The 20929-nt window shown below is 45.4% G+C and overlaps 1 protein-coding gene across 1 annotated transcript in view; it reads left to right on the forward strand.

The window, feature by feature from the left end:
• Positions 1-5413: 5413 nt before the first annotated feature.
• Positions 5414-20929, forward strand: part of RFX5 (regulatory factor X5) — a 71186-nt gene continuing 55670 nt past the window's right edge. Inside the window, exons 1-3 of the mRNA XM_085637107.1 lie at positions 5414-5503; positions 8566-8694; positions 19398-19431. Coding sequence (XP_085493233.1) covers positions 8594-8694; positions 19398-19431 — 135 coding nt within the window. The 5' untranslated portion in view covers positions 5414-5503; positions 8566-8593. The remainder of the gene's footprint in view (positions 5504-8565; positions 8695-19397; positions 19432-20929) is intronic.

Genomic DNA, 20929 nt, shown 5'->3' on the forward strand with positions numbered 1-20929 from the left:
GTTATGGGGCGGGGACTTCAATTGCATGGCAGATGTGGATGTTGACCGGTTCCCCCGCGTATTGCCCCTGCGTCCACACAACACTTCCGTAATTGTCTCGCCCACCGAAGACTACATGATTCATGACAGCTTATGCACATGCTGGATTGCGAATACTCATTTTATTTGCTGGTCCATGGGATGCACATATGGTTGTAGTGCAGGCCTGGCAGCCTCCTGGGGAGTACGTTGTCTCCTACAAGAGTAACTAGAGACACTTGAGCGAGAACTAGGGCTCCTGGAGACAGGGGTGGCCAAGCACGGTGCAATAATCACATCCCAGTCAACTATTACTACTGCAATCTGGGAGTATTACCAGGGACTGTACAGTGTCAGCCCATCCACCTTCGGGACATACTCAGAGGTTCCTATGTGACCTGCCGCTTGGCTAAGCTAGACCCGCTACAGCGGTCTGAACTAGATGAACTCCTCCAGCTAGATGAAATAAAGACAGCCATCTCCCAAACAGTTGGGAGTAAAACACCGGGCACAGACAGCCTGCCAGTTGAGTTCTATGCCACCTTCTTCCCCCACACCGCCCAACACCTACTGGACCTGCTTACGGAGGCCAGAGATACAGAACAGCTTCCGGCCTCGCTATATGTCGTTAGTAGCCCTACCCAAACCTGGCAGGGACCCACTGGCTGTACGCTCCTATCGTCCCCTATCTCTTTTTAACCTCCACTATAAGATCCTAGGGCGAGTGCTAGCGAACCGCTTGCTCCCTATAATCACACTTGTGCACAATGATCAGTCAGGCTTCATTCCTGGGCGCAGTACTTTTACTAACATCCGCCTTTGATACCCTAAGCTGGGACTCGCTCCTACTGACCCTCAAACACAGGGGGTTTAGCTCAAGGTATCTAGGGTGAATCTGCACCCCATGCAGTAACCCGACATCACAGGCCATCTAAGTTCCGACAGTTTTGCCACCCAAAGAGACACTAGACAGAGCTGCCTGCTGTCCCCACTGACTTTTGTTCTCACATTAGCACTGCTGACTTGTCACCTGCTCCAATACGCACAGCAAAGTGGGATACCTGCGTTAGGTGTACATCACATCATCTCTCTTTATGCAGATGATGCTTCAGTCTTCCTTCGGGACGTGGGGCCTCCCTATTGGGCTTGATACTGCTACTGTACTGCTACTGTACGAGTTTGGGGACGAATCAGGGCTGAAAGTGAGCTGGCCCAAATCATGCCTATTCCCCCTGGCACCAGCTCCTGAACTGCACAGGACTGCCACACCGGGACTTCGGTTGCTTTTGTGTTATGATACTTTTAAATATCTGGGTATCCAGCACCTGGGCGATTTGAGATATGGGGGTACACAGAACATGGCACTCGCAGCCTAGGCCCGCTAGAAGGTGGACCACATCGAGCAGGCTAAGGAAGCAAGTTAAGCCTAAAAGAGATTGTGGGATTTCCCCCGCACTGAAAGTAAACTCCAGCTTAAAAATTCTAATGGCATCGCAAACCATCAAAATGATGTATGCCATAATTTATGGCTGTATGACAAGCAATCAATAATCCGTTCTACTTGATTTATGCACGATTTATGACAGGACAAGCATGATGGAGTGATTTATAATGCCAATAACAATGACTTATTTATGACAAGCAAGCAGTATGAATGTTTTATGATCCCAAATAAAGTTTGCGAGGGGTAAATGTTGTTAAACCATGTGAACAATAAAGCTGCGGCCAAGTACTTCCAGACATACAAATGGTTTTGCGCTTCATTAGAATGGGAGTGGTCATGTTCAAGGTTTAAGGCAGAAGCCTGCACCCAAAGGGGATGTAATGGGGCTGGTGCAATAAACCACGCCAGGGTCTAGGAATGTGGCGGGTCCCGTAAGTGACGAATAGCAAAGATAGGAAAAGGCACACCTGCCCCCCCCCCCCCCCCCCAAGAGGGGGGCATGAAGAATGCGAAGAGAAACTGCACCAAAGCAAGAGAAAGGGAGCAAATCCTGCTGGTCAATGGCAGCAGAGGGGAATTAAAAATTACCCCATTGAGCAAACTGAGCATATTTAAGCACTCCACATGCCCATGTCTCTAACTATCTATCGGGACAGGCATGGATAAGAGAAGGCCCACCGATACCTAACAACTGATCTGTAGCAGAAAACGAAGATCAGTGGTAAAGGAGATCAAAGGAAATTAGCTGAAGGAGGTATTGAAAGGCCACTCCCGACCACAGTTGGATGGCAGAACAGGCTACTTACCTTCTGATGCCTTTCGGCAGGGTAAGGCAGAATTGGGGGGAGTGGGGTGCACAGAACTTGCAGACCAGATTTAGAACTATATGACAGGCCAGCAATAATCCTGTCTACTTAATTTTTGATGATAGGACTAGCATGCTGGTTTGATTTATGAAGCAAACGACAATTATTATGAGATGCAAGCAGTCTGAATGGTTAATGGCTCCCAAAAAAAGTTTGCTTGGGGTAACAGTTGTGAAACCACATGAACAATAAAGCTGCGCCAAATACTTCCAAACATACACAAATGGTGCAGTGCTTTATTAGAATGGGAGTGGCCGCGTGCGAGGTTTAGACGGGCGCATCTTTCCTAGGCTCTGGCCGTATCTAGAGTACTAGTCACCGACCGGGTCGAAGACCTAGATATCAAGGCAACACAGCACTATAGGTAGGATCTGCAGCCCCAGAGTGAACCAAACGGACTGTCATCCAGCCCACCACGGCCAGGGTCCGACAGTCACAGCCCTCACTAGGAGGAATCAGCCTCGTTGAATATAGGGTGACCAACTGACATGAGTGCAAATTCAGGACAGTGAGAGTAAAAATTCAGGACAAGGGGTCAAAATTCAGGACAGGAGGTCAAAATTCAGGACAAAAGGTACGTTTTACAGACACATCAGAGAAGGTTGCGCAATAGTATATAAGCAAGCAAATAGACAACTACTAAAGTACAAATGAAAATAAGTTTATATTAGGTTGAGACAATTGTGCACTTCATGGTTTGTCAGTGTGCGCGCAGCTTAAAGCAAATGTGCAGGTTTTTTTGTGATAACAAAACCGCCCCCACCTTTCCAGCTCCCAGAGAAAACGCCTGATGCCCGGTCCGGCCAGTCCGGCCTTGATACCACCCTCCAATGGCGCCCTTCATCTTCACATAGTCCCTCTCTCGTGTGTATTTAATTTCTTCTATAGTGCTACTCATCCCAAGTATGTGGGGCAGAGTGTTGGAGTGCGTTACAACACACACATATTATATAGAGACAATCACTCATATAAATGTGAAAGTCAATGTATAAGAAATGTTGCTTAAGATAATGGGGCTTACAATGTGTAGTCATACTTTCATCCATCATTCTGTCCTTCCATCTGTGTGCCCATCCATGTCCATATTCATCCATTTACAAACCTATCCATCACGTATTCTTCCATCCATCATTTCACTCATCCATCCCTCAATCCACCCTTTTACTCATCCATCATCCATCCATCCTATCCATCCGTACACTCATCCATCCACTCTTCCACCCATTCATCCATCTATTCACTCATCCATCCAGTCATTTACCTATCCAGCCATCCTTTCACTTACTCATTCATACATCCAGTCCCTCATCCTTCTACCCATTCACCCGTTCAGTCATCCATTTACCCATCCCCCTTTCTCTTTCACTTAGCTATACATCCTTCTATCCACCCACCCATCCATCTACTCATCAACTCATGAATCCATCCATTGAACCTATCATTCATCCATCCATCCTTTCTCTCATCCATCCACCCTTTCACTCCTTCACCCATCTATCCATCCTTTTGTCCATCTACCCGCCCTTTCACTCACTCATCCAGCCTTACATCCACCCTTTCACGCATTCGTCCATCCATTCACCCTTTCACTTATCAATTCCTCAATCCACCCTTTCACTTATCAATTCATCAATCCATCCATCATTTCACTCATCCATCCACCCATTCTCTCGCCCGTCTTCCACCCTTTCACTCATCCATCAATCCATCATTTCACTCATCTATCCAGCCATCCATCCACCCATCCCTTCACTTACTCACTCATCTTTTCACATTAATTATGACACCCATCAAGAACTCTACCCTTGCTGTAGTTCCTAAAGCAAGGGGTGGGGTGGGGCAGGGTTCACTATGTCCCTGCACTTAGGCAATCTGAAAAAGTGGAAGGCATGAGTCATGCATGATGTACAGTGCCTGGACGTGGGGCGACTGCGACATGGTGATGTTTCCAGAGCTTTAAGTGGGATGGAAAAGCTAGGTGGGGTCTCTCCAAAAGGGTGTTTAATATAATAAAATGCGTGGCTTAAAACACATAAGCTAAAAATCTGTGCTTAATATAATGTGCCGCCCGAATGGTATTTTTGTTGCTTGTGTCATTGCATCCAGATATATAATACACCAAGTAACGTTACACTTGGAACAAGTAACGTTACACCTACAACAAGCCAGAACTATTGGCTTTGTCAATGGTTGTTAGTCGCATAAAATAAAAGAGCAGCAACCTTGGCTTCCTTGAATATAATATTGAAAATGCTTCAGTTTAAAATGACACTCTGAAAGATCTATAATCCTTCCTTTGAACTTCTTTCACCGCCTTCCTTCGATTAACTGGATTCTCACATAACAGCAGCGTGGGCGTTTTTGCACTTCCACTGGACAGAATGCTCTGCCTGGACCGAGGCTGGAGGAGGCCATCACATACTGTGCCAGCCCAGACTGGACCATTGTCGTTCTGTATGTGGCAATCAGCCCTACACAGAATGACAATGGGCGGGTGGGGCTGCTCTTGTGCTCAGAGGAGTGCGAGGCGGCCCCATCAGGGGGCTGAGGCCTCTCGCAGGAGAACAGCTCTGTCCCCTGAAATGCCTAAAATTACGGACAAAAGGCGTCCGTAAAAAGCATCCTAACGGACGTGAGGTCCAATTTATGGACTGTCCGTGAAATTTACGGACGGTTGGTCACCCTAGTTGAACACCCGCTGGCCGCTGCACATCCCCATTCCTCCCCCTCATAATCACAGGCAGCAGCAACAGGCCCTGGTTGTCTGCTTAGAGACAAATATTGCTACTCGGATCAGGTTTCCCGCTGCTTCCATCGCTGGCGCGCCTCAGAAGATCCCGCCCACAAAGCCATTCCACCCCATGCTGTATGACATCAGTGCCGAGTAGTAGAGGGCGGCTCCAACAGTGTTTATACACAGAAAAGGCACGTGCGGACTTCGTAGCCAATCAGCACTCATGACTTCTGGACAGTGTACAAGGATTGGTTGAGCTACTGAAAGTGCTCCAATCTTGGGCCGCCTTACACATTACGAGTCCCTCGCTCTCTCCGACCATGTCCAACCACGGTATTGGCTTACAGGCGACCCGGAAGTACTGCATTTACGGACAAATGTCATCCGTTATAACATCAATAAAGGACCTCAGACTTTAGGCTGGATTTAACGACGGTCCGTGTAAGTAGTGGACAGGTGGTCATTTCATGTCCACCTGAAAAATGATTTATATTGAACTGAGGCTGAACATTAAACTGCTTCTACCCGTCAATTATGCAACCATCGACCTGGCTGTGGTCTTTCACTGTCTCTCGGACTCATGGACGTCAGACAGTCCATTCTTCTATCTGTTTGCCTGTCAGTCTCTGCCTGTGATTTTATGCCGGTTCTATTTCTGTATCCCGTTGCGTATGTATGGTTGTTTGATATTGTTGGCCTGCGTCCACCGATTTCTAAGATGCGCTTGGGTAAAAGCATGCATGTTGGTCTGTATGAATGAAGTGTGCTTATTGTGGACTCTGGACATAGATTTCAGCATATCTCTATGCACGTGAGGTTGTATTTCTGTACGTTTGTTGTCCTGCATGTATAGGCGACGAAATGTGCTTTGGTCTGTGCTGCCGTGTGCGATCTCAGTTGCTACCATATTTTCTTTGTCCATACGTGACTATATTCTCCAGTCGAGGTTCTTTCCTTGTATCCTGGGACTAGTAGTCCTGGTTTTATAATGGGAAAAACATGAAACCAAGTAGGAGAATGCAAGAAGAAACAGGATTGGAGTACCTGAAGTCACTGGAAAGTTGCACTGCGGATACCTATCATCCAACTACATATTTTATGCTACTCCGAGGGACAAGTATCCCTGGTATTTGCTGAGGAATTCGGGTATTTGTAATTCAAAGCTGCCATTGGACCTAGTAAAAACAGGCACTTCAAGTAATGTGATCTTTGCAGTGAGGGTCACGTTACTTGTTGGTTGTTTGAAAACTAGATCTTGTTCCATTAATTGTGTGGTACGTGCACTTTGATGTGGTTTAATGGGTTCTTACCCGAAAAATAAATTACTGATTGATTGAACTCTCAGTACACTTGGAAGAGAATACATTGTTAGCTCTTTGGCAGCTGAGAAATATAGTAGATCAGGGAGATTCAGCGTGTGTCATTGTGTTGCACATATCTTCCTTAACACTGGATCATGCTGTTCTCATGACTGGGCTCAGAGAGGTGGGGATCACAGGGATGTGGGTTACCCATTTATCCTTATTTTTGGCAGACCAGTCTCAGTTTGTGATTTTGCCACCATTCGCTCAAGCAGTTATGTGTTACAGTGTGGGTTTCCATAAGGGCTCTGTCTGTGCCTCTTGTTGTTTTATAATATGTTTAACCTTTGGCTTAGTTAATAAGATCACATAGATGTTCTTCCTAGTCATACTTCATACCATGTGTAGTTTATCATATGCCTTAATCAGAACTCCATAGCTTCTCTCACTAATCTTGAGTACTGCATCTGCCAGCCAACAGAGAATGATCAGCAATTTCCATTAATTGAATGGAAGGCTGACTTGATTTTCATCGTTAAAAACGAACAGTGTGTGCAGGAAACAAACATTACACCAGACTTGATTTGAGCCTTATAGACAAAGCAGTTGGGCACAAAAAAGTTTTCTATTCAAATCTTTTATTCTTATTTTGGACATAGACCTGGCCAACACGTCACTTCCTCAGGGCCAATACACTAACCATTGCTGATAATGATAATGACATTTATAAAGCGCAACAAATACCCGGAGGTGTCCTGGTTGCTATAATAGCAACAAAAAAAATCAGAACTTTTGACACTTAATTTCCTTTGTCTATGCTCAAGTGGATACTTCATTACGTAGTCACAATAATATCTTAAGTTCATAGTGGCATGATAACCGACTTTACTGCATGTGAATATCTCTGCGTGCTAGAGTCAGTTATCATGCCGCTATGAACTTAAGGAGAGTGACTAATTTAAAAGAACATTATATCAACCTCTGTACACCATAGGAAATTGATTAACAGATATTATTTAGACTATGTAATGATGTATCCACTTGAGGATAATATACAAAGGACATGAAGTGTGAATAATTCTGAAGTTGTTTTGCTATTATAGCAACGGTTGACATATTGGTTCTAAGTAAGCAACCTTGATGTGAAACAAATGTTGGCCAGGTTATTGTACAAAATAAGAATAAAAGATTTGAATGGAAGACTTTTTCGTGTACGATCACTTTGTCTTTAGACCTTAAATCAAGTCTGGAGTTCTATTTTAGATTTACGGTGGCAAAGGGAAAGGCCCCGCTCACTTTGAGGTTGTTTTTTCTGATCACAAGAGCCTACGTGTTCTCCTTTCTATTAAGAGGCAAACCTTGTTGACCTCACTAGATACCTCTGCAGGCTGGTAGTAAAAGCAAAATCCCTGTTCAACGAATATGTTTGTTTCAAGGTACAGGTTAATTTGATATCGTCCTCGTATTTTTACATGCTGTACCTTTTGGGGAACATCTTCCCTTTCCTTCCCAAGTTCTCTCATGCTAGGATCATGTCTGCCTGTGTCTTATCCCGACATGATTAATACAACAGACTGTTGTATAAACTGCAGACTATTTAAGATTTTGCAACCAGAAAGGTAGTGGAGCGGAGAAAGTTAGCTCAGGTCTCTGGAGTTCGATGGACGCTTCATTGCTTATTTGTAAAGTTAGGACTCCAATGCCTTAAACACGTAGAGTCTAGGCCACTGACTTCTCCTGTCTCAGAAATTTTCAAAACCGACCTGTGTCAGACTCCTTCCTTTAAATGTCCATTGTTAATCCCCCCCTCAGGTTGGGCACTCTTGTGTTGGGGAAGACCTTTTAGGTGCTTTGAAACAATAACTATGGAATTTGCTGCCTATATTCCTTTCCTGACTACAAACTACCTCTGTTTTAGTTAAGCTCTTGTAATTATGCTTTTCTGCAAACGTATCTGTTTTAGCCTAATTGACATTAGACCACACTTTCTGAGGGCTGTGTCTCTCAGCACCAAGACTGAACACGCGCTTTACAATCAATAAAAATAATTCCAAACTTTTATTTTCTCGAAGTAGCCCTAATATTGAGTCATCATCTTCCATATAGTCAGTTGTGATAATTTAATTTGTGCTCATAATTGTCAGTAATGGAAGCTGATGAAAAGTTCAGGTGTTAACAATGGTGAATTAACTCTTCTTGCAGTGAAGCAGTGATCCTGTGAGCTGATGTCATGGCGGACGACGATCCATATCTGAGCCTTTCACGGATGGGCCCTGCAGAGGACGCTTATGAGTCGGACATTCTGCTGCAGTCACTGAAACCGAAAATACAGTGAGATACATTTTATTTCTCTAATTTTTCAGGCACAAAGTATCTTTCCCTCTTTTGACATCATGAGAAGGAAGGATGAACCCTAACTTGACACATCTCATTTATCCGTGCCGTCCTTGGAAAATGTGAATTAAATGATGGTTTCATGTAAAAAAAAAAGTGTATTTCTTTTGAATCCTAAAACCCATCTGAAAGGTATCTCACTGATACAAAATACAGTGGTTCTGTCGGGTGTATCCAAGCAATTGCTTTGTTTTGTGATTGGATCAAAAAGAAACTGAGTACATTAATCAAAAAAGGAAAACAGAACTAATCATAAGCAAAGTTGTGTTTAAGAGGACCACATGAAGAAATGACAGTGTGCAAATCACGATGAAATCAGATTTGTAGGGTGGCAGAATGTTCTTTATATATAAATTGCATCATTTATATCGACACCCATATCATTCTTTTTTTGCAAAGTATGGCTACCAAAGTTATAAAGATTAAAGTGAATTTGTGAATCAGTGACAAAGTTACATAAGTGACACAATTAGTGCATAATATATACAAAGTGAATACAAAAGTTTTTATATACAGAATAAAAACGGCCAGTATTTGAAAGAGCACAGTGACCCAGTTTCCACGGAAAATTCAGGTTCTCTATGAAACCGAGTCTTGAACTGGTCCTAGGTACTGTCGACGTTTCAACCCTATATATGCGATCTTAAATCGTCATGCGGGTCTTCATCAGGACTTAAAATTGACAATGGCAACCTAGCCGTTGGTCTAGGATGGCCTAATATTCACACATAGTAGATCCGATGCACTCATCCAACGGAGTTTCTTAAAATCGACTTGTAAGCTACAATGCTTGATAGGTTGAATGGTAGCCGTCAAATCCAATTTGGAACAGGACTTGTTAGAAAAATCTAACTGCGTTTTCAGTAAAAGCAACAAATTGCTTCCAAGCGGTCTTGATTCACGCTTCTGTGCCACCTTTCAGAAGCGTGTCAGTCTGTCAGTTTTCTCAGATGAGGACACCAAGCTGCAGTCTCCCAATTTTTTAGCTCTTGCAGACCCGACAGCTCTTATCTGCCTGTAGGCGAAAGATTCTTGTAGACCATAGTACAAACATACAATGGTGTTGGAGCCCACTGGTTACCATGGGTTGACTTTGTCACAGTCAGCTTGATTGTTATTCAATGGCTTGCCTTCCTCTTCTTTTGTTTGCTCTTCCCCTTGAGCACAGCATTTTTACCATTCTTTCTTTTGATTGGTTGACTTGTATCCTTTCACTGTCCACTTTTAGGGAACTACTTTTTTCTCTTTTGTTAAGCACTCCAGGAGTGGGCATGTGTTTTGTAGCTCGCTCTCTCTCTCATGTGCTTCTCCTGCCCCACCAGATACCTGTGCCCCCAGCCCTCCAGGCACAGTATTACAGCTTTGGATTGGTGAAATACTTTCCAAGCCAACCTCTCCACATAAACCTTTGGAATTACCCAGAGTTCCCTTTTTCTATAATTTATGTGGCACTCTAAGCCTGAAAGAGCATTGTCTTGACTTATAGTAGGTACTCCTTTGTGTCTGGACAAAGCTATACCTCTCTGAAATGCTCTAACAAGAGCAACACGCTTGCCAGGGATTGGTTTTATTCTTTCCAGATTGGCTTGGATGGTATATTTTACCAATCCAAGGCTGTAATATTGGGCCTGGAGTGGTAAAGGCTTTTGTTATTTTTTAGCTCGGCATGGATGGCATTGGCTAATCCTATGCTTAACGACTTTGCTGTAAAAATGACAAAATGCTTTGTCACTTTCTAGCGTGGTGTGGATGGCACTGTGTTAATCCTATGCGTAAAACTTTTGCTAGAAAAACAGACATTTGATGTGAGCAGATTCAGTGTTGGTGATGTTGTAGGGTGCTCCATATAACGGAGCTGCTCTTCGCCTCAATCTTGGGAATTACCTAGAGTTCCCCGTTTCCTTTATGCATAATTTAAGCTACACTCTAAGCCAGAAAGGGTGTTGTCTGGATATACACTGAATTGCAGAAAAACGCTTTAGCACAATTGAATTTCTTTTAATTTACTGTCCTTAGTAGCATGAATGATCTTGGTTCAAGTACATGGAAAAAACAGAATGACATGGTGGGGCTCCAGTAGTATCAATAAGAAAAAAGGAAACGTAAGAACGTCGTTCCTGCGCACAGCTATATGTCCCTAAGGTTGCAGTCAAAAGTCATGCACATTTAAATCATTATCTCATAAATTAAATATGATGTACTCGTGTGATTTGAAATCATTTCATTAGAAAAATAACTTTTTGATGACACAGATGCAGTACATAATCAATAAATCAAACAATTTTGCACAGTTTCACAAACTTTTGCGCAATGCTCATACATCAAATGAATAATTTGCTGATTCAATTCCAGCAAGCCCAATGCATTTCGGGTTTTTACACCATTCGTCAGGGGCAGATGCAATCTTCAATTACGTATCAAAGGCGGCCTCCTGCCGAAACATTAAAAAAAATATGTCTTATAACATGTGAAAATATAGCGTATATACAAGACCTATTTCAATTTTAATATTTTAATATCTGTGTTCGCTCTTGCTGTACCCGATAAGAGGTGCAATGTAAAGAGTCCCGAGTGAAACCAGAAAAAGTGTCTGGGTGCTCCGTGGACACCTAAATGCGAACCGATAACAACCGCATACCAATGTGATGCTCATAAAACAAAAAGTGTATCAGTGACATAGAAGAAATGCCCAAATAAAATATTCAAGTGGATAAATCATACGTGTGCTCAAACTTAACGAAGGATCAAGAAGTATTAATCCTGCGTTACCTGCCGTAGCCATGTAACCGTTTCCAGAAAGTCAAAGAAAGTTCTTATTTCTTGCTAGGGATGTATGTACATGTGGCTGAAAACAACAACAGCGGAAAGTAAGTACCGCTGCCATGAAAATTAAAGAAAGGTGTTACGTCACGCAACTGAAACTTACCCTTCTCGGGCCGAATTAGACATTCAATCTAAAAAAATCAAGCAACACGGTCTATCAGTTACCATCCTCTGACTTACACACCGTTTGCTTTCATGTCACGAATCCGCTATAGTCAATTAGTCTTGCCTTGGGATTTCTGTTTTTTCCGGTCGGATTCCGTTATTGTGTGCTACTATGCGTACGAGGAAAAGACAAAGTGAGGGTAAGTCCACATCGCAATCAACTGGATGTGATCACACGGTATTTCAGTGATTTAAATTTGCTGCGTCTGATGTAAGAACGTGATAAGTCGGGTGATTACCAGAGTCATCAACATGGCTGCTACCTTAAGAAGCTGGCGTGGACCTATTCGTTGAGGACCTGGTCCTTAAACAGCTACAACCTAGGGGACTCTCCAAATGCTTCACAATCTAGAGAGCTCACCGAGTGCCCGGGGGCCGTCCGAAGCCTGGGGCGCCCCCGAGACTGCTGCTGGCGAGGGTGTTCAATTTCCGTGACAGCAATGTGATACTGCAGATGGCGAGGGCGGCCCCGCCACTCACCATGGAGAACAGTCGGATCATGTTTTTTCCGAACTTTACACTGAGGGTACAGAAGCAACGCCGTGGCTTCCTGGAGGTAAAGCGGGCACTACGAGAGCAGGAAATCAAGTATGCTATGATGTTCCCTGTCAAGTTGCGTGTGGAAGCAAACGGAAAATCTTGGTTTTTGAACCCGCCGGAGGAGGCCTGGGAATGGCTGGAGGGCTGGCGCCAAGTTGAGAAAAAAAGTCAGAAGACATCCTCGGTAGCAGATGATGATGTGGACTGGCGCCAGCATAGGCGCCCTCAAGTGCATTCTGGCTCGGATTCGCAGGAGCCGGCAGGAGGGCGCTAGCCTGGCGCCGGGTGAGACACTTTGGTTCGACTATCTACCCAGGGGGCCAGGGGACTCTGGGGAGTATGACAATGGAGTAAGACAGCCCTAGGATCGGGGACCTGGATACATGGGGTAGAGTAGGGGCTGGTCTAGCGCTGACACTGGAGGGATATCAATGACATTGCCTCATCGGAGCTGTTCCACCGCTAACATTAGGTTAAGTATGTCATGGAGGGTAGTGGCCAACTTGGGGGTCTGAGCTGCTCGCGGATGGTCTTGGACCGCAATGTGAGAAATAGGTTCAGACAAGCATACCAGTGAGGGCAATACGTGATTTCAAGGAAGGGATTGTGCTGGACCCAAATCGGCTGTACATGATGTCGGGGTGGGGAGCGGGCGGGGGGGGAGGGGGGTGGGACGCTAGTCGTAGACTTATGACCGCATAGGGAGTGGGGTTACTTGCGTTCCCTAGAATTGTTCATGGGCGGGCGACAGGCACTCTGCATGTTGGGGGTGGCGGGCAGTTCTGGTTCCACTATACAGGGAAGCAGGGTGGGGGGTTTGTTCTTGAGGCAAGGGTTCCAGGGGAGTTTCGTTGGGGGGGGGGGGGCAGCGCGGGGAGTTGCATGTTGGCATGATTTTGTAATTGTGTATATCGGCACGGATTGATGGGGTGTTATGTTCAGGCGACAAGAGAAATGATTTGTTGCTTAGGTGCTACCAGGGAACGTCCAGTGGGTAGGCAATTCTCTATACTGAGGGGACCCGGCCATCGGGGGCCCCTGACACAAGTCGACCAGTTACGACCTGGAATTCATGACGATGAGGCAAGGGCTTAGGCTTGTCACCTGGAATGTCAATGGGTTAGGAGACAAGATTAAGAGGGGAGTGGTGTTGCAATATGTTCATCGCCAGGGTCTTGATATGGTGCTCCTGCAGGAAACCCATCTGCATGGGAACTCATGTAAGGCCCTAGATCGGAAGGGGTACCGTATGTTGGCACACTCTGGCTTCACTACTGGATCTAGGGGGGTGGGAATACTCCTGCGGAAGAACTGTCCATACGTGCTTCATAAAACCTGGACAGATCAGCTGGGGCGGTACGTAGCTTGCACAGGTATGTGGGAAGGGAGAGTACTTAATGTCGTCTCAATATATGCACCTCCTGGCCTTCAACGTACGACGCTGTCTGACGTAGCGACTCTCCTTCTAAACCTCCCAATGGACACACTAGTGATGGGGGGCAACTTTAATTGGATGATGGACGGACTAGTGGATAGAGCCCACCCTAGACGTGACCCAGCACATGGTTCTCCTCTGCGTGACTTCGTAGAAGCCCTGGGGATGGTAGATGTCTGGCGATGGGCGCATATCTGGGACACACACTTTACACTTCAGTCGGGGGTCCACGGGAGTCAATCAAGAATAGATTACCTGTTTACGCATGCACAGCATATCCACGAGTTTTCGGACTCCCGGTGTCTGGCGCGGGGGATCTCAGACCATTCCCCTGTGTTTACGGTCCTGGGTACGAAGCACCCGCAGCCAGGCCCAATAAGGATTCCACCCTGGGCACTAAAGGTCCCTCACATTAAAGACACGTTGAGGACGGATACGGAATACTATTTTGCAGAAAACACTGATTCAGTCACATCAGCGATAACACTATGGGGGGTATACGGTGCGGTTATCAAGGGTAGGGCATTGTCGGTGATTGCTGGCCATAGGGCCGAGCGCCGTAGAAGAGTTTGGGAGTTGGAAACAGACATTCTTCGTCTTGAAGGGGTGAACTCCCGGGATCCGGAGGCAGATACTCAACACTTACTAAACACAAAAAGGCAAGACTATAAACAGCTACTACTTGAGGACGTAAATGGGAGAATGTTGGCCATCGTATTTATGAACAAGGGGAACGTACCGGAAAGCTATTAGCATGGCTGGAACGGAGAGAGCAGGCAGCACGATGGGTGCGCGCACTCAAGGGTACTGATGATACCCAGATTGCAGACCCACGGGAGATCGCTGAAACGTTCGCTCAGCATTATAAAACAATATATGAGGCCCCAGAAGCCTCCCAGGCGGCATGGGCGGCAGAACTTCTAGCCACTATCGAGGTGAGGGGTTTATCGGAGCAGGACGGTTTGGCACTAGAGGCTGAGCTGTCCGCCGATGAAGTACATAAGGCCATACAAGATGTTCAATCCGGAAAAGCGGCGGGCCCCAACGGTCTCCCAATTGAGTTAATTAAGCCAATGGCCTCCATGCTAGCACCTCATCTTCTCAACCTTTACAACGAAAGCTGCGAGCGCGCCCTTTTACCAGACGACATCCGAGAGGCGGCGATAGTGGTAATCCATAAACCCGGCAAGCCAGTGGACGAGTGTCAGTCGTATAGACCTATCTCGCTGATCGCAATTGAGGCAAAGATATTGGCCAAGATACTGGCGAATCGACTGCTCCCCTACTTGCCAGAATTGATCCATCCGGACCAATCTGGATTCATGCCGGGACGTAATACGGCGCGTAACCTGCGAAGGGTCAATGGGGTTATAGGGCAGGTGCATATCCTGGAGGAGGAAGCAATGCTACTGGCACTCGACGCACAAATGGCGTTTGATACAGTGGCATGGGAGTACCTGTTTGCAGTCCTAGACCGAATGGGCTTCGGCCCCAAATTCAAGAGATGGGTCCAGTTGCTATATTCACAACCCAGGGCCCACGTCTTAGTGAACAACTATCGCTCCACCTCCTTCCCCCTCAGCCGAGGCACAAGGCAGGGCTGCCCACTGTCACCTCTGCTGTGAGCTCTGGTTCTCGAGCCATTGGCAGTGTGGATAAGGGGGGACCCCGGGATAAGAGGCATGAGATGGACGGAAGAACATGAGGACCGAATATCATTATATGCTGATGATATTTTACTATACCTTGCCTTCCCAGCTCGATCATTACGCCGGGTGCGCCATATATTTCATATTTTTGGGGCACACTCTGGGTATCAAATAAACTGGACTACATCCCAGATGTATTCCCTCTGGGGAGAACCTCCTCGAAGCCCTCGAGGCTACACTATCCCGGTGGCTAGCCAGGGTTTCCTCTACTTGGGGATATTTATCACCACCAATACCACGTTGTTTTTCGAAAAGAATCTCCAGGAGGTGTTACGGCGGTTTCGAATGGATGTAGTATATTGGAAAACTCTTCCACTAACATTGCTGGGCCGTGCGTCCTTATACAAGATTCTGGCTCTGCCGCGCTTCCTCTATGCGTTACAAAATACGCCCAATCCGATCCCCAAGTCCTATTTTTCACAGATTGAGGCTGTATTGTGAGATTTACTGTGGGACAATAAACCGCCCGCATAGCTATGGCTAAGCTAACAATGGAATGGTATGATGGGGGCATTGGATTGCCAGACCTGCGCCTTTATTACCAGGCCTCGCAACTGACGCCCATTAACAGCTGGGTGTTCGGGAGACATGATGATCCGAGCTTCCGCACGGACCATTGGTTAATGGGGAAAGGGGGCTATAATGGAGCCCTATACACCAATCATAAGAAATTGGGACTGACCGGCCCGACGGCGCGCACAGGGAGGTGTGGCATGGAGTGCAGAACCGGATGGGATGGCGGGGACGCCTAACGAAGGCTACCCCTTTATGGGAGCCGGATATTCTGGGGAGACTAACTACATCGGTGGGATTCGATAAGTGGGAGATGATCGGAATCTCCAAGGTGGGCGACCTATGGGTTAAAGGCAAAAAGGCATCATTCCAGGAACTTCAGGCCAGATACCAGTTAGCTTCATTGGAGGGACTTCGTTACCTTCAGATAAGCCATGCCATAGAATCAGCCAGACCTAAAAACGCGCCCCTTCCGGACTCCTCTCCCCTGGAGGACAGGCTCCTGTTTGACCCAATGAACCGAAAGGCCATATCACTCACATACCGGAAACTGATCAATAACCGTGTGGATCCGATGTCGAAACTTAGGGCGGCCTGGGAGGGAGAACTAGGGGATTTGGCCGATGAGGACTGGCGGGTGGCATTGTCTTCACCCAGAGAGGTGGCTATCCCAATGCGTCTTCGCCTTGTGCAGCTTAAAATCCTACACCGAGTGTACTTTGATGCCATTCTGCTGCACAGACTTAATAGGCGACCGAACTCACTATGCCTTCGGCATTGTGATCAGGCGGGAACATTCCTGCATATTTTATGGGAATGCCCCCACATACAGAGATACTGGACTAATGTTAGCAGGCAAATGGCTAGGACATGTGGCAAGGCTATACACCCGACACCCACGCTGTGTCTTCTCAATATCTGGGAAGCGACGGATCTCACGCAGATTGAGCAAGAATGGGTCACAGTGGGGTGGTGTCTAGCTAAGCGGAACATTGCCCAGCGGTGGGGAATTGACAGCATACCGCTAATGATAGATTGGGCTAAGGACATGGATCATGCCATGCTCGCCGAGAAAACAGTATTTAAAGGGAGGGGATGCCCGTGCAAATGGGATCACAAGTGGGGAAAATGGAAAAGTATAGAGGAGAAATATGTATCTCTCCGACGATAGAACTCAGGAGGGAGAGGCAGCGGGTAAATGTGGGGTGAGCGCAGGAACAGCTGCACACATGGGGAGGCGTCCTGAATAGCTAGAGGAACACGACGACTCCTGACTCGGAGACATGCAAGTGTTTGTTGAAGGGGGAGACTGGCGATGTTTGAAATTGGATACCCTGGACTCAAGTGTGGTAGGGGGGCGCTGTGGAAGAGTGGTAATGGTAGGGACTTGCATATCTACATTGTCAAGGTAATTGTCACTGCTGCTGTCTTTGTTTCTAATAAAAATTGTTTAAAAAAATAAAAAGCTGGAACGTCAATGCCCCAGTTCAAAGAATGCAAAACTTTATTGAAACCTATTTAAAAAAAGTGTGAAATCTAGTCCTCGCTAAGTGTGAGTGCTTCTAGTCAAAAAATGTAAAGAAAGAAATGTGACAAAATGTAAAGAACAATCCAGTAGTATCACCATGCCTACGCCCTATATCTGAATCATATAATAATTTTTTTTATTTTGTATTTTTTTCTGATGTTGCACAGTAATGGCCAAAAGCCAAAGTCAACAGGTCCCAAAGATGAGACATTGTGTCTTTGTTAAATCTTGTTTTAAGACGTGGATCCCAATGCCCATGCTGTCTTTGAACGGTTCGACAGAAGCATACCAGTTGCACAGCTTTAAGAAGCGTACAAAACAATACAATTAACAGTCAATGATTTTGCATTTAATTGTTAGAATTTAATTGTTTTATCTGTAATGACATTATGTTACAAAACTTTCTTCCTTGAAAATGTCCTTGGTACATCTCCTGCTCTTCGACAGACTGAGATTCACCAAGAGAATATTATCTGAGAGATTTTGATTCCTTCTATTGAAGGTTTTCGAATTCCGTACCCATGCTACATGAAAACCTGAGCGTCTTGTGGTAAGATGGCAGTAGGGGCTGCCTTGGAGTTTACTCGCAAGGATACAAACAATAAATCTAAGTGTGAAGAGTTGTATGTGGTGGGGCAGAGAAGTAATGGAAGTGATGATGTAGCCGATAAATTGTGATGATAGCGATGTGCAGTGTCACTGGTGGTCCTGGGAAAGCAGTAGATCTCAGAAAAGAATAGTTAGAGACAGAGTAAACTGGCAGTGATGGAGGTTGGTTGGTTCTATAGCCTTTATACCATTTTAAAGATTTTTCAAGGCACTGAGAATGAACGGAAGTGAGAGGGAAGGACTGGACTCTGAAGGCAGAAGATGAGTATGATAGAGAGGTGACAGAATAAAGGATTAGAAGTGCGGAGTACCCAAGTCATAATAAGGTGAGACAAGAGATATGGACTACAGTATTTTGGTTTAAGGATAAGAGAAGCCCCTGAGAAATTGTATTGTATTATAATTGCCTTTATATAGTGCTTACTATCCCTGACGAGGCGGCGAAGCGCTTTTTTCGGCGAGTAGCACGCTACTCCGGGACCCATAACGGATTAGTGTTGAATTAGCATAGTGAAATATGAAAGTAATTTCAGTGGTGGATATGTTAGTCAGTTATTTGGATTCGGAAGGATAGCAGAAGGATAGAAGAGGAAAAAAGGTTTGTATTTACATAGCGCTTGTTACCCCTGATGGGGTGTTGAATCACTTTTTTGGCGAGTAGCACGCTACTCCGGAAACCCATAAAGGATTAGTGGTGAATTAGTATGGTGAAATATGAAAGGAATTTGAGTGGTGGATATTAGTCCGTTATTTAGAGTGGGAAGGATAGCGGAGGGGTAGAAGGGGAAGAAAGGTTTGTATTCATATAGCACCTGTTACCCCTGATGGGTGGTGAAGCGCTTCTCTGGCGAGTAGCACGCTACTCTGGACCCCATAAAGGATTAGTGTTAAAAATTAGTATAGTGAAACATGAAGTAATTTGAGTGGTGGATATGTTATTCAGTTATTTGGATAGAGAGGGAGGGTGACGGGATAGAAGAGGGAAAGAGGTTTGTATTTATATAGCGCTTGCTACCCCTGATGGGGTTTTGAAGCGCTTTTTGGCGAGTAGCACGCTACTCTGGAACTCATAAGGATTAGTGTTGAATTAATATACTGAAATAAGTGTTGTCCGTCATACTTCGGGGCAAAGGTAACTGATCCCCTGACTTGTCTCCTGTGCAAAGAATAAACCCCTCCATACTTTATTTCTGTTGGTTGCTGCACAAATCCTAACATTCAGTGTTTGATGTTATGTTATATCGTCTTCATGGGTGATATTTGCTTACGTTTTGTTCAAGTTTCACAACTGACTTCTTTTGTGTTTTTGCTTCCACAGCAGTTGTGTTCAGAGCAAAGTGGACAGCATCCTGGTGAGTTCAGTCTGTCAGATAAAGGGTTTCTGTATACAGGAAGGTGGCAAATGAGATGTGGCGCGTGGAATACTCCTAATAATGCATACATAGGATGTGTGTCTGCCACGTTTTCACTGATGGGTTTCGCCATCCCGGGTTTGTTCCAGTACTGTGTTTAAAGATTGTCTCCGTTGAGGTAGAAATGCCCCGTTCCCCCCGGTTACTCTTGGGGAACACTGATTTTGATCTTTGGATAACCTTGTTCCTAAATCCTTGCTCTGTATAACCTCATTCCTAAGTCCTTGCACTGTGTTTGTGATAAGCGCGCTACACAAATCCTTATAAGATTACTTAATATAATATAACTTGCCCAAGCAACTTACAGTCTTCCCTATAGGCCACCCCCAACCAATTCCATAGCATGATCTTGAAACACGAGTTTATGCACATGTTGGCAAAGTGTGCCTTCATGATGTTAGGCAAAAAAAAAGACATACTGCCACAACATCTTTTTTTGGGCATTCAGTGTCTCTATATCCTGGTAGGTGATTCCATCACACAGTGTTCCTATATGATTTTTTGTATCACATGACGTAGTGACCCAGCATGATCATGGGGCATACATTCAATCAGCCCTGGACATGTTTACGACGCACCTTTACACAATACTCCTGAATGTTCTTGGGGCTCGTTGTGCAACTATCCCTAGCATGATCTCTGGGCACACCGCGACAATGCCTGGGTCTCTTTGAGGTCACACCTTTACCTAATGCCCGAGTATGACATTGGGTTGCAATGCGATACAGTTCCATAGTGTTCTAAGGCGTCCCTTAACAAAGTCCCTGTGCATGTATTAGGGCACACTTATAAAGAGAATCCTGGTATTGTCCTAAGGGACACTCTAATTCATTTCCAGCAATTGTAAGCACACCTTAACCCTGTGCCCTAACATTTTAGGGCAAACCTGGCTACTGCCTTAGGATGCTACGGCACACCGATACACAACGCCACAATATGATTTTCAGGACACAGTTCGGTCCCCTTTATTATGTTGGGGCATAACACCCCTGTATAATTTCAGGGCACAGCTTCAAAGTATTCCAGCATGATCTTGGGGCACAGCCTGACACAATGTCCGGCATGAATTGGTGGACAAATCTTGACATTTTGTCCCCCAGCACAGTTTTAGGGCATGACTTTAAGTAATGGTCCAGTGTGCTCTCCAGGCACATTTTTGCACAATTCCTCAGTAGGAATTCAGGGCACAACCTGATAGAACGCCTTGATGTGATTTCTGAGCCCAAACTTGACACAGCTCTTATGTGATTTTAAGGACATCCTGGCAAAACTGTTTACGGATGCTCCACCATTGGAGTCTCAATTAGCCTTGAATCCCCATCATAAAGGTCAGAGCTTCTACTGTTCTGGCAGAAATTGTTATTCAAGAACTGACCTGACCTATTCAACATCAAAAAAAGTTGTTGTTTGGTCCTGGTCCGAAAAGAGTTGATAGCCT

Source organism: Triturus cristatus, chromosome 12 (genome assembly GCF_964204655.1).
Source record: "Triturus cristatus chromosome 12, aTriCri1.1, whole genome shotgun sequence".
NCBI classification, from domain to species: domain Eukaryota; kingdom Metazoa; phylum Chordata; class Amphibia; order Caudata; family Salamandridae; genus Triturus; species Triturus cristatus.